Here is a 15,021-nt window from a genome sequence, read left to right as displayed (position 1 = left end):
CTGGTGCTGCTGTTCGCAGTGTGGCCTCAGCTCTCTGAGACTGCTGATGTGTGTGCAAGTTGCATTTGTGTGTGTGTGTGTGTGTGTGTGTGTGTGTGTGTGTGTCTACTGCTGACAAAGGCCTTAAAGGCCGAAAGCTTTAAATGTATATATTATTTATTCCCAGCACTTATAAAAGAATGCTAATATTTACAAAGTTCTAATACTTCAATTGCTTCCTACATTTCAAAACTACAATAAAACCCCTTGACCAATTTCCCAACTACTAATACTACTGTTAGTACTACAGAATCTGCTCTCTTCTTGTTCATTTACAAGGATGCATCTAAACTGTAAATGGTTGTTTCCACTACTGGATCCACCCTCATATTGCCTCAGTCAACAGCCATTGTCTGCTTCACTGTAGACTGACTAGATACATTGTAGCCGTATTGGACAGATCCATTTGGCTTAATGCATGTGAATGATATTATGTATTTCTGCCTTAGAAAATAGCAAAAGCCAAAATGCAAAAGGCCTTATAAGTGAATAAATACTGTGGTCAAAACATACAAAAGTGTTTGGGTGCAATCAGTGACCATGCCATCTCACCCCATAGCACATTTATGCAGTTTATAACTTCATCTTTTTAATGATACAGGGTGTGTGTATGGGGGAGGGGGGGGGGGTAGTGGTTGTGGTGTACATGCTAAGAATATCATCCAGCAAATGAAACTGTGTTGTAAACCAACAATACTCTGTATTGATGTCCTTACAAAAGCTATTCCAGGATCTGCCAACTTATCTGAATAGGAGCACACTAAGTATAATGATTGACATCTAGAAGCAAAAAATACAAACCCTGTTGTTGCTTTTGGCTAAAGATGTTCAAACATCATTTATCTGACACTGCATATGTTAATGGGTATCTCTGACATTCCCTTTTTTCATTTACAGGAGACACAATCAACATACCAGATTCCATTGTGGGGCTGACGCTACTAGCTATTGGTACTAGTCTTCCAGAAGCAATTTCAAGCATCATTGTTACAAGACAAGGTTAGTGTTCAATTTTTTTCTCCACGTCATAGCCATATTTAGGTAATATTATATGGGACAGAAGAGGTGCTTCTATGTACTTGTTGTCAAAAGAAATGCATTTGAATGTGGGGGACAGACATATAGATGAAAAAGTAGTTCATTTACTGGAGAAGTTTTAAGCTATTGCTTAGTTGGGAGAGAGAGACAAATACAAAAGTGGAAGAGGGAAAAGGAAATAAGTACATATGGTGGTAACAGCAGGTAGTAGTAGGGAAGATGTGGTGTAAATAACAAATCAGTGTTAACCTTTAACGAACCTACCTATTACCTCTTCGCAACCCTGTTGACGTGTAGGCATTACCTGTTGATAGTCCATCCACCAATCATACCAACAGGTACCACACCTTTTATGAATGACAACAGTCTATTGTACATACTGACATTGGTTAAAACACCTCTTTGTTTTGGCAATCATCCCTATTTCACAGATTTTGGTTTATTCCCATTTTATAGTGAACATAGTATAACCCATCAAATAGACTTATTTGGGTTACAGTCTAATGTTTATTTCATCATACATTGCTGAAATGAAGTAAATTGGTCAGATTTTAAAATTGAAAATGCACCTCTAGAGATGGTGTCATGTTTTTAATTTTAAATTCTGGCCAATGCGCTACATTTTAACACTTTGGAATAAGAACAATAAGGAAAGGTTGGATTTGTACTCACCACATAAAGGAGGTTTTGGGTCACAGACAGGCAAAATGAAACAGAATGCTTGAAATATTGTTTTCAGACTAAGTCTTTCATCAGGAGTAGAAAAATCACATTTCTTCACACATGCACAAATCACACACAGATGGCTACTCTCATCTGTGGGAGCTAGGGCCTCACTGTGTTAAAGATCTTCTCTCTTCCTCCCACACCCCACAATGGAAACACTTTTTAACCACAAGTGCTACCAATCAGACTCAATCCAAAACCAATACTGAACCCTTGCTAACTCGATTTACTCCTCCATCTAACCATGATACACGCCCACTGATTCCTAATTACCCCTAAATAACTTTCCAGAATTTTCTAACATTATACATTGCCTCACCATCATTCTTCAGATTCCTCAACATGGATAACAACCTCACATTCTCAGAAAGAACTGCAATCCACAATCTAAAGACTGACCCCAACATTATAATTCTACCTGCTGGCAAAGGCTTCACCACTGTCTTTATGAACCACAGGAAGGACTCTGCCAGTGGTCAGACACGTCCACTTACAAGCCCTGCCACAGTGACCCCATTACAGAAATACAGCAGGATCTACAGTCCCTTCTCAAATCCTCTGGTCTGTCCCAGGAACTCTCCCCTGAGTTTTTCTCTCTCCTCACCCTTACTCCCTGCACTCCTAACTTCTACATGCTTCCTGAAGTACATGAACCCAACTGCCAAAAATGCCCGATTGTTGCTGGTTACAGTGCCTATTACCTGTAACCTACCTCCTATATAAAAAACACTAACCATTCCCTCCATTGATTCCCTGCAGTTTCTGCTCTTTTACTATCCAATGCCCTGATCATCACTGCTGATCTTACCTCCCTCTATGCTAACATCACTAATGCCCAAGGCCTTGCTGCTGTTACTGAGCACTAACTTTCCCATTGCCCAACTGACTCCAAACTGACAATCTCATTCCCAGTCAACATCACCAACCATACTCTTATGCACATTTACTTCTACTTTCAAGCTGTTAGCTAAAAAAAATCTGTAGTACAGAAATGGGCACATGCATGGCTCCTGCTTATGCTAACATATTCGTGGGCTATCAAGAAGAAACCATCCTAACCATGCAGAATCCCAAATTCCTCACTTGCTTCAGATTTGTTGATGACATCTTCATGATCTGGACTAAGGATGAGGACACCCTATCCACATGCCTCCAGAACCTCAACAACTCTCCCATTCACCTCACCTGGTCTCCTCAGCATGACAAGCCACCTCCCATGATGTTGGCCACCACCTCAAGAAGGCTACATAAGTACCTCCATCCACATCAGAAGTACCAAGCACTAACAATACCTTTATTTCTATGGATGCCACCCATTCCATACCAAGAAGTCCCTCCCATGCAACTAATCACGTATGGTAGTTCCATCTGATTGCTCCCCACTGGGTTGCCACAGAGGAGCGCTCCTCTGCTCCTTTTGTGACTCAGTATCACACAGGACAGGGGCAACTGAGTCACGTTCTCTGCCCAGGTTTGAACTAGCTCTAGTCATGTCCAGAAATGAGAAATAACCTGCCCACCGCTTCCACTTTTCTCCCAACGAGAGACCAGTTTGTTGATACCCTAACTGTAGAATGTTCGACTTTGTTGGCGGAGCCACAGCCTCACCTCTGCTTGCACTGCTTCATCTCTGTCAAAGTGAAGACTTGAAAGGTGTTCTTTAAGTTTTGGAAACAGATGAAAATTGTATGGGGCCAAGTGGGGACTACTGTATGCAGGATGTTCATTGACAGTGAACCCGAGGCATCAGATTGTCACGGATGATGCAGTGCCCTTGTGTGGTCTGGCATTGTCATGCTAAAAGAGAGGGTACTCCATGTACGGATGACCTCCTCAAATTGATGCTTTGAGTTTTCTGTGGTTAGGAACTCAGTTACAGCATGCTGTTTCTCACAGACCGACTTAGTTATTTTCACACCACTATGTTACACACTGCAATTTGGAACCCTCTAGCAGCGGAGGGTGGCAGTGTTTGTCAGTGAAGTGAGAAAGTCAACCAAGTAATACACATCACATGTAATGCCTCAGTCAATATTGAGAACAGAATAAAAAATTCTGAGGCATTGCTTTTCAGCACAGCCTCATAGTATTTGCTCTTTGAAGACATTATGCAGCTACATTTAATTTAATAAGTTGGCAATAGGGCAAGAAACCCTCAAAATAACTTACATATCCCCAAATGCTTGGGCTTTCAACACTCTACCTTCAAATTTATTACAACTCCCAGTAGCCTGATGCCATATTTCAGTTGGACTATGTCACAATATCTGAAAACAAGTCACTCGTTAAATACAGGGTGTAAAGTCCAGGAACACTTTCAATTATTTATTGCACAAGAACCAAACATTGTACAGATGCCATACACATGTCATTTTGAAGAGAAACCATGAAAGTTTTTTCATGTATACCGCCACAGCATAGTTTGGTAATTTGCCAATAGTCAGCGCTAGTCACGAACATGGCGAGTTCAGGTGTGGATCGAGGTTTCTGCGTGTTAGAATTTGACAAAAACAAGTGTGCTACAGTTGTTTAATGGATATTTAGAACCAAGTACGGTAAGAAGCCACCAACAAGGAAGGTCATTTACCACTGGCACAACAAATTCGTTACGACAGGTTGATTGTGCCCGGCAAAGAGAAGCAGACATTCCAGTGTGAGAGTAGTGAATGTGGAGTGCTTACAAGAGACATTCGTAAGGAGTCCAAAGAAATTGCTGCATTGTTCATCCTGTGAACTCAAAATGGCTCCAATGACAGTGTGGAAAGTTCTGTGACAGAAGCTGTCTATGAAACCATTCAAATTGGAGCTAGTGCAGAAGCTCAATGATGATGACAAAGACAAGCATTTTGAGTCTAGTTTGCAGTTGCAACAATTGAATGAGGATGGGGATGGCATTGTTGATCACTTAATTTTCAGAAACAAAGCCACTTTTCACACTTAGGGGGTAATTTCCTAGAATGTTTTCCTATCAAATCTGCGGGCTCCAAATGATGGATATCATATTGCGATCCTAAATTGATCACACGACTGTGGTTGCGGGCATTATGAGCATGTTTACAGTGGTCACTACAGCAATGACAAAAGAAGAGCAGTACTAAAATAGTAGTAATTATGAAGGAAATGACTTACCTCACTCGTCATTGACATTGTCGTCATGAGAAAATCCATTTGATGTGCATGCTAGGGAAGCATTCCCTTTTTGCCGTAACCTGGGTAGACTCTGCCAATGTCACACAAAAATATGGGTAGAGTGTCACATTTCCAACAAAAATTCAAAAAATTTTCTACATTGGATAAGCATGGAATTAGATTCTTCCACATGAGGCAATCAGTCGAAGAAATATCTATAATACCAGACATCCCACTCACTACCATCATAAATCGTTTGGGTTTTCCTAGCATCTCACAAATAATGTATCATTACACCCTCCACTACAGTCACGTGATTGATTTAGAATCACACTTTCGATATATATCATTTGCCACCTGCAGCTTCGATAGGCAAACATTCTTGGAAATTACCCTTATGGGAAAGTGAACAGGCATAATTGTTGAATCTGGGGTACAAAGCATCCACATGAATGCATTGAATTTGAGCTCGTTTTTTGTGCCTTGACGCGTTGAAGGGCCATTCTTCTTCACTGAGAGCACTGTCACTGGATATTCCTACTTGGACATTTTGCAGCAATGGCTGATGCCTTAAATGCAATCTTACTCTCCATTCATCTTTCAGCAGGATGGGGTTCCACCCCATTTTCATCGTGAAGTTCGTGGGTACCTGAACACGGAGCTGCCACATTGATGGATCAGCCGTGGTACAGAAGGGAACAGCTGTTTCATAAAATGGCCTCCCGATCACCAGATGTCATTCCGTGTGACTTTTTTCTTTGGGGAGACAGTAAAGATCTGGTGCATGTATTGCTTCCACCATGGGATGCAGCAGAGCTCCAGGAGAGAATACGCGAAGCAACTGCCACAGTTGATGATGCCATGCTGGGACGGGTATGGCAAGAATTCAATTTTCTTATTGATGTCTGCTGGGTCACTCACAGTTCGCATATTGAATGTCTGTAAAAGAAAAATCTTTCAGAGTTTCTCTTCAAAATGCAATATGTATGACATCTGTATGATGTTTAGTTGTTGTGCAATAAATAATTGAAAGTGTTCCCCAACTTTATGTACACCCTGTATGCAGCAGGTGCATGGCAAACATGTGACATTTACTTAAGATATATAACCTGTTCTCACCTAAATGGTGTTCCAAAAAGTGCAGAAAATCTTAGCCATTTAATAATGTTCTCAGTTCAAAAATTTCACTCATGAAATTAGGAAACAATGTAGATGTTGCTTCTCTGGCACTATCATTCAAAGAATGGCAAATTCACTGAGCATTTCAAGCAGAACTGCATCACCAAGGAATGGAAGCACTGAACTCACCAGTGATGGAAAACTGAAGTAAATGGTAAAATATTACCTTCAACAATGATTAGCATTGAACCTAGCAGTGATGGAAAACTGAAGTAAAAAATAAAAAAATACAATCTTTGAACTATGTGACATCACACTATGTTCTGGAGTTGTCTGGATGCTGTATGAACTATTTAATTATGGCCCTCCCAAATTAGTGCAGAGACTGCAGATCATGCAAATCTTCCATATTACAGTTCCTGGTTAATCTAAGCTCATTTTTTCACCCAGCTTCATAGAAGCGGTGATAGAGAATATTTATTTAATTTTATGCTCCTCCCAACCTGGAGCCTAATCTGCAGAACATGTAATTTTGCTGTACTTCAATGGCCTGCATCTCCTAACTGGCCCTTTAATGTGGGTTCACTTCTCATACACAGCTCAAAAGAACAGTGTTATTCATGTGCCGAAATGACATGTGAAAACAGAGAATATTTATTTAATTATAGACTTGAGAACTGCAGAGCATGTCACTTTTCTGTTTTTTAGTTGCCTGTATCTCCTGATCTGCTTCAAATTCTTAATTGATTTTATCATAAAAATCTGCAGAAACCAATTACTATTGGTTGGTGTAATGATATGTTATATTTATAGAATTTTAGCCTTCCCAAGGGAGTATGGAAGTTTTACATTGTTAAATTTTTGCCCAGTTTATGGTGGCTGTATAATCACTTAAATACATTAACTGTAATACAAAGTATGTTTTCATAGCCAGTATTTATTTCAGTTAAAACAGAAAATCCTAGAGGTCTTGGTCAATATACAAGACTATTCATTGCTATGTCATCCCCAGACAGGGGAGACACCTTGTAGATAAACCGTCAACTGCGTTGAAAGCTCAAGGCAGCCCCAAATTTATAAAGATGTATTGAAGGCACCAGCATTTCTTATGCACTGCCAAATGCTTGGCTGTGTCTGGTTGGAGACACTTTTCTTTCATATTGTGAGTTATTGACATTGTAGTCATATGACATGAGATTTTTTTCATTTTGTGAATACTATTTTACATTTCTGAACATTTAAAGCAAACTTCCAGTCTTTGCATCACTTTGAACCCCTATCAAGTTCTAAATAAATAATTGTGCAGCTGTTTTGACACAGTATTTCATTATAGTTTACTGCATTATCTGTGAAAACTCTCACATTACTATTAATATTGTCCACAAGATCATTAATATACAACACGAACAGCAAGAGTTGCAACACACTACTGTGTTGTTGACCCAAAGTTACATCTGTAACTGTCGATGACTCTCCATCTGACATAACTTGCTGTGTCCTCTCTGCCAAGCAGTTCTCAGTCTAGCCACAAATTCCACTTGATACCCCATACAGTCATACAAGGTTATTGAAAAAGATGGACCCAATGTAGTTGATTTTTATTCTGTGAAGTGTAAATTGTACATGAATAGTCTACAGTCCAATGAAACAAGGAAGTTTCAAAGTATTTTTTAAGACAGGTTATAAATGTTCAGTGTGTCCCTCCTTTGCTGCATGGCAAACATCAAAGTGGTAGCCAAACTCGTCCCCACGTGTGATGGAATCATATCTTGCATTATGGAGTTCACTGCAGTAGCAACACGGTTCCACAGGTTCACCAGAGTTGTTGGCAGAGGTGAGCCATAAACAGCCCCACATGAAAACATCAGAGGGCATGAGATCAGGAGGTCTTAGTGACCAGAAGTGTAGAGGGAGGTCTCGATTTCCCACATGACCTATCCACCACAGAAGTAGGGAATTATTTAAAAATCCTCAGATATAATGGTGCCACTGGAGGAGAATGAAGTCTTGTGAATATTTGGCAAGTTGAAGAAAAATGCATTGTTCCAACACATCCAAATACGTTATTCCACTAACAGTGCTTCCCACAAGAAAGAATGTTCCATAAACTTTTGCCCATGATAATGCACAGAACGTGTTTAGCTTTGCTGAGTCTCACTTGTGCTGCAATGTTGTACAGTAATTTTGCAGACCTCATATGTTAACATTGTGTCTATTCAATTTTCCAGAGATGGACTTTAGCTTCACCGCTAAAAATTAAGTGCAGTAGAAACACATTGCTCTCCATAGTTTCTGGCATATCACCAAAAAATTCAATATGCTGTTATTTGTCATTCTCAAGGAGAGCCTGCACAAGCACTAGGTCTTGTACAGCAAATGCCATCTCAAAACTTGCCATACAGTTGGTTGGGGTATTTCTAGTTCCATACTAGCTCCATTGGTTGACTTAACATGGACTACGAATTATCATAAATTCACCTGGCATCACACATGCTGTTGGCATGGACATTTTTCTCTACAGGGACATCCAGTTTTTAGAAATTTCTTAGACGAATGGTTTATGTTTCTTCTAATTGGTGGTTAAATGCTGAATCAGAGATGAAATGCCCGCAGCACTGGAACTGCCAACTCACTTCTTACAAACTCAGTATCGTAGAAAGGCTGCTGCATCATAGCCCGTTGGCGTGAGCACCCTAGTGGCCATTTACGCAACTGTCACTGCCCTAGTGGCTGTTTACAAAATTAGCAGTTGACAAAATGAAACTTTAGGCCTTCCTCTTTTCTTCGGGATATAGACTCTTCGTGTCCCTTTTATATGTCATGAAGTGCAGATTAATTAAACTGGATCCATCTTTTTGAATAACACTGTACTTTTGACAATACATGTACTGAATGAACTCCTCTTTTGAAGTTATGAAATACTGCATTTTGATCCATGTACTTCAGCATGTCAATACAGGGTTATAAAAACAAAATCAAATAGGGGTAATGCAGGAGTAGGTTTAATAATGAATTAAAAAAATAGGAGTGCAGGTAAGCTACTACAAACAGCATAGGGAATGCATTATTGTGGCCAAGATAGACACAAAGCCCATTCCTACTACAGTAGTACAAGTTTATATGCCAACTAGCTCTGCAGATGATGAAGAAGTTGATAAAATGTATGATGAGGTAAAAGAAATTATTCAGGTAGTGAAGGAAGATGAAAATTTAATAGTCATGGGTGACTGGAATTCGACAGTAGGAAAGGGAAGGGAAGGAAACGTAGTAGGTAAATATGGATTGGGGCTAAGAAATGAAAGAGGAAGCCGCCTGGTAGAATTTTGCACAGAGCACAACTTAATCATAGCTAACACTTCGTTCAAGAATCAGAAAAGAAGGCTGTATACATGGAAGAATCCTGGAGATACTAAAAGGTATCAGATAGTTTATATAATGGTAAGACAGAGATTTAGGAACCAGTTTTTAATTGTAAAACATTTCCATGGGCAGATGTGGACTCTGACCACAATCTATTGGTTATGTAGATTAAAACTGAAGAAACTGCAAAAAGGTGGGAATTTAAGGAGATGGGACCTGGATAAACTGAAAGAACCAGAGGTTGTACAGAGTTTCAGGGAGAGCATAAGGGAACAATTGACAGGAATAGGGGAAAGAAATACAGCAGAAGAAGAATGGGTAGCTTTGAGGAATGAAATAGTGAAAGCAGCAGAGGATCAAGTAGGTGAAAAGATGAGGGCTAGTAGAAAGCCTTGGGTAACAGAAGAAATATTGAATTTAATTGATGAAAGGAGAAAATATAAAAATGCAGTAAATGAAGCAGGCAAAAAGGAATATAAATGTCTCTAAATTAGAACGACAGGAAGTGCAAAATGGCTCAGCAGGGATGGCTAGAGGACAAATGTAAGGATGTAGAGGCATATCTCACTAGGGGTAAGATAGATACTGCCTACAGGAAAATTAAAGAGACTTCTGGAGAAAAGAGAACCACTTGTGTGAATATCAAGAGCTAAGACAGAAACCCAGTTCTAATCAAAGAAGGGAAAGCAGAAAGGTGGAAGGAGTATATAGAACATCTGTACAAGGGCACTGTACTTGAAGACAATATTATGCAAATGGAAGAGGATGTAGATGAAGCTGAAATGAGAGATACGATACTGCGTTAAGAGTTTGACAGAGCACTGAAAGACCTGAGTCGAAACAAGGCCCCGGGAGTAGACAACATTCCATTAGAACTACTGATGGCCTTGGGAGAGCGAGTCCTGACAAAACTCTACCATCTGGTGAGCAAGATGTATGAAACAGGCGAAATACCCTCAGACTTCAAAAGAATATAATAATTCCAATCCCAAAGAAAGCAGGTGTTGACAGATGTGAAAATTACCGAACTATCAGATTAGTAACCCACAGCTGTAACATACTAACATGAATTCTTTACAGGCGAATGGAAAAACTGGTAGAAGCCGACCTTGGAGAAGGTCAGTTTGGGTTCCATAGAAATATTGGAACACATGAGGCAATACTGACCCTACAACTTATCTTGGAAAATAGATTAAGGAAAGGCAAACCAATGTTTCTAGCATTTGTAGACATAGAGAAATCTTTTGACAGTGTTGACTGGAATACTCTCTTTCAAATTCTGAAGGTGGCAGTGGTAAAATACAGGGAGCGAAAAGCTATTTACAATTTGTACAGAAACCAGATGGCAGTTATAAGGGTCAAGGGACATGAAAGGGAAGCAGTGGTTGGGAAGGGAGTGAGACAGAGTTGTAGCCTCTCCCCAATGCTATTCAATCTGTAGATTGAGCAAGCAGTAAAGGAAATGAAAGAAAAGTTCAGATTAGATATTAAAATCCATGGAGAAGAAATAAAAACTTTGAGATTCGCCGATGACATTGTAATTCTGTCAGAGACAGCAAAGGACTTGGAAGAGCAGTTGAACGCAATGGACAGTATCTTAAAAGGAGGATATAAGATGAACATCAACAAAAGAAAAATGAGGATAATGGAATGTAGTCGAATTAACTCGGGTGATGCTGTGGGAATTAGATTAGGAAATGAGACTCTTAAAGTAGTGAAGGAGTTTTGCTATTTGGGGAGCAAAGTAACTGATGATGGTCGAAGTAGAGAGGATATAAACTGTAGACTGGCAATGGCAAGGAAAGCGTTTCTGAAGAAGAGAAATTTGTTAACATCGAGCATAGGTTTAAGTGTCAGGAAGTCGTTTCTGAAAGTATTTGTACTGAGTGTAGCCATGTATGAAAGTGAAACGTGGATGATAAATAGTTTAGACAAGAAGAGAATAGAAGCTTTCGAACTGTGGTGCTACAGAAGAATGCTGAAGATTAGATGGGTAGATCACATAACTAATGAGGAGGTATTAAATAGAATTGGGGAGAAGAGGAGTTTGTGGCACAACTTGACTAGAAGAAGGGATCGGTTGGTAGGACATGTTCTGAGGCATCAAGGGATCACCAATTTAGTACTGGAGGGCAGCGTGGAGGGTAAAAATCGTAGAGAGAGACCAAGAGATGAATACACTAAGCAGATTCAGAAGGATGTAGGTTGCAGTAGGTACTGGGAGATGAAGAGGCTTGCACAGGATAGAGTAGCATGGAGAGCTGCATCAAACCAGTCTCAGGACTGAAGATGACAACAACAACAACAACATATGCAATCACAAAAAGCCAAAAGTTGCATAACTAAATTTGTTACAGTAAGAATGGAAGAAACGCTGCTATAAATGTGTAACGCGAGGTGCTGCCTCCGTTACCATTGTGTGTTGTGCTATCACTGCTACAAGCTGTACAAACTGTTGATACCTGAGCTTATGAAGACATGTTAACAGTTTTGTTGTGTTGACTGTACATTTATTTTTTGTCCACTGTACAAAATATGTAGCGAAAAATCACACAATGGAAAATGCAGGATGGAATAACAACAGTTCTGTATGGCGAATAGCAGTTCTTTTGACATTATTACTTTATGTGATACAAAAAATTTATATGGGGTGTAAGAACAGTTAAAAATAATAATAATAATACTTGTTCTCTTCCAAGTTATGGTAAGTTATTAATTATTTCTTCCAGTAAATAACACTAACAAAGCATAAAATAGTTTTTCAGAAACAATATGGACTGCATGCCCAACAAATTACACAGGTATATTGTTACTCAAGAGTAACTTCGGTTTTTCCGGTCTTGCTACATAAATAACAACAAGGAAAATTCTATTTTCTAGGACGAGGAGCAATGGGCATCACTAATGCAGTAGGATCCAACACATTCAACATCCTTCTTTGCCTGGGACTTCCTTGGCTGCTGAAAACTACAGTGTTGACTGGTGGGAATGGAGCCCACCAGGTTAACATCAGCTCTGGCGGGCTACTTTACAGTGCAGTTTCCCTTCTTGTGACATTGTTGATGTTCTACATATGTCTTGCATGTTTTGATTTCCAGCTTTGTTCAGTATTTGGTACAATACTTCTTATCTTTTATATTGTGTTTCTAGTTCTTGCATCTCTCGTAGAGCTTAATATTTTCTTTCCAGTTAACCTACCTGTTTGTGACAGGTGAAATAATATCGTGTCAGACTCTCTTTCAATGTATAAAATAAAGTAAAAACATTGCATAATGTCAATGAAGTAAAATGATATGGCAGCAGAATGGTCCTGACAGTACTTATAAGACACAATAATTAATGTCAACATGGGAAAAAGCATGGAAATACTTCATTCATGAGACTGAACACACTTATAACAATCAAAGCTTGTAACAAGCACAATAACCACTGTTATGTATTACATAGAGCAGTAGCCATTTTACACCTTTTGTAAGCTATGTGTGGACTAATAACAATAATCTTGTGAGTGTTCATCTCAACCATATGTTTATTCTTTCACTCAGTTATTCATTCACACATTGTGATCCACAAAAACCATTATGATAGATAAGTTTCTGTGATAGCACATGAGTCAAAACATTTATTATCAGAAAGATGCAGCTATGACGAATTGCATTGTGTGTGCTTTAAATATCAACTATGCAACTATGATGAAATGCATTGTGTGTGCTTTAAATATCAACTAACATCAGAGGTGGGCAGCATTTATTATTTACGGGTATTTGCCACATACTTCACAGACTGATTTCATTACTCAATTTTCTGCAGTGTAAGATTCATTATGGTGTCTTTCCTCATTTTTAATCACGCAGTCTTGTTTCCTATATTATATTTTATAGTTAAATCTGATTTTCTATGAAGTCAGCCTATTTTACTATCCAATTTGTTTTTCAACCATCAAGTTTCTGGCATATAAAGTAATTTTTATTGTTTAGATATTTATTAATAGTGTTATGACTTCTTTCAATATCCTGTTTGCCCCTAAAAAATAAAAATAGAAGAGGCTCTCCCGCCTAGAGAATACTTCCATCACTTTAAAAAATCATGTATTCACAATATAGATTCTGAAACACCAAAAAGCACATTTACAAGATGTCGAACAGAAATAAGAAATCATTGGTAAAAGCAACACTGAACATTTCATGGGCTTGACAAGCTTTCACCAAAACAAACAATTAAAAGCAATATAGCAGTCTGAACTTGAGTTCCAGTCTATTAACTGCACAGTAGTATGTATCGTAGAAATCCAGCAACTAGTAGTATTGTTGTATTAAGGACATGTTCATTCTGTTGGATTATGCCTTTGTATCAGAAAAGGAGCACATTTGAAATTGATATACAATGTTAGTTAATTAGAGAAGATGAACACTTTGAAACTTCAGCTATTGAATTAACTGTATCAAAGGAAACTTCAGTTGAGAAAAGTATCATAGAGTTTCTGGCCAGTGTTTGCCTTCAGGAGGCGAAATGTGTAAAGCTGCCGACAGATGTGCATAGAAGCAAAGTGAATATGCTACTTAGGTGATACTTTCATTAAATCACTTGACATCGCAGTCACAAGAGCAATGTCCCACTGAGAAGATAAGGGGCATAGCGAGACAGCCTCTGGCCAAGTCTGCATCTCTCCACCATTTACAATAGATGAAAGTAATGGGAGCTCTATCTCCAAAGACTGCATCCGTCATTCCTACAATCAGCTTATACTTGGTAAAAGGTCAAAATCATACAATGGAAACTGCAGGTAGGAATATCAACAATGTAGGGAAAGATAGGTTGCCACTTCCTGAAAGATGATACATTAAGTTACAGACAGACACAATTAAAAGACACTTACACGAAGCTTCTGGCCACAGTCTTCATCAACAAAGGAGAAACACACACCACTCATACACACAAGAAGCACAAATCACACACACACGACCACCAACTCCGGCAGCTCAGGCCAGAATGCAGCTATCACATGGGGTACATGCTGCAGCCTGGAGACGACAGGGCAGGGGGAGGCGTAGTAGTGTACGGGTGGGGCAGAGAGGAATGCTGTCTGGTGGAGAGTGCAGGGATTAGACTGCCAACAGGTGCAGCATCAGGAGGTAGTGGGGCAGGGAGGTGGGGGAAAAAGGAGACGAGCAGGAAAACACGGGCGGATGCATTGGCAGAGGGTGGCAAACAAAGGGGTGGGAGACGAGAATGGTGACGAGATGATAGGACAGAGAAGGTAGAAACTGTTGGGTGGACAGTGTGGGGCAGTATGTTGCCGTAGCTTGAGGCTGGGATAATTACGGGAGTGGAGGATGTGCTGTAAGAATAACTCCCATCTGCGCAGTTCAGAAAACATGGTGGTAGAGGGGAGGATCCAGGTAGTTGGGGTAAATGGAGTGTATTTCAAGTAATAGTAGCTGCTCAATATATTGAAATTCTTGCTCACGACAATCTGTCCATTTATGATACTGTGATTATGATAATATAAACTGTTCAGTCTGTATAAATGGTAGGGAAAGAAAAAGCATAGAATAAGAAAAACCGTTTCATATGGGAACACTGTTCTAAGGTGTTCATTTTTCACTACTT

At 39.4% G+C, this 15,021-nt stretch overlaps 1 protein-coding gene across 1 annotated transcript in view; it reads left to right on the top strand.

Annotated features, from left to right (window-relative positions):
- Nucleotides 1-13,387, top strand: part of LOC126187814 (sodium/potassium/calcium exchanger 3-like) — a 168,267-nt gene extending 154,880 nt beyond the window's left edge. Inside the window, exons 8-9 of the mRNA XM_049929101.1 lie at nt 937-1,038; nt 12,292-13,387. Coding sequence (XP_049785058.1) covers nt 937-1,038; nt 12,292-12,626 — 437 coding nt within the window. The 3' untranslated portion in view covers nt 12,627-13,387. The remainder of the gene's footprint in view (nt 1-936; nt 1,039-12,291) is intronic.
- The last annotated feature ends 1,634 nt before the right edge of the window (nt 13,388-15,021 follow it).

The sequence above is a fragment of the Schistocerca cancellata genome, chromosome 5 (genome assembly GCF_023864275.1).
Source record: "Schistocerca cancellata isolate TAMUIC-IGC-003103 chromosome 5, iqSchCanc2.1, whole genome shotgun sequence".
Taxonomy (NCBI): Eukaryota; Metazoa; Arthropoda; class Insecta; order Orthoptera; family Acrididae; genus Schistocerca; species Schistocerca cancellata.
The sequence above is the reverse complement of the archived record's forward strand: the minus strand, read 5'-3'. Positions and strand labels throughout refer to the sequence as shown.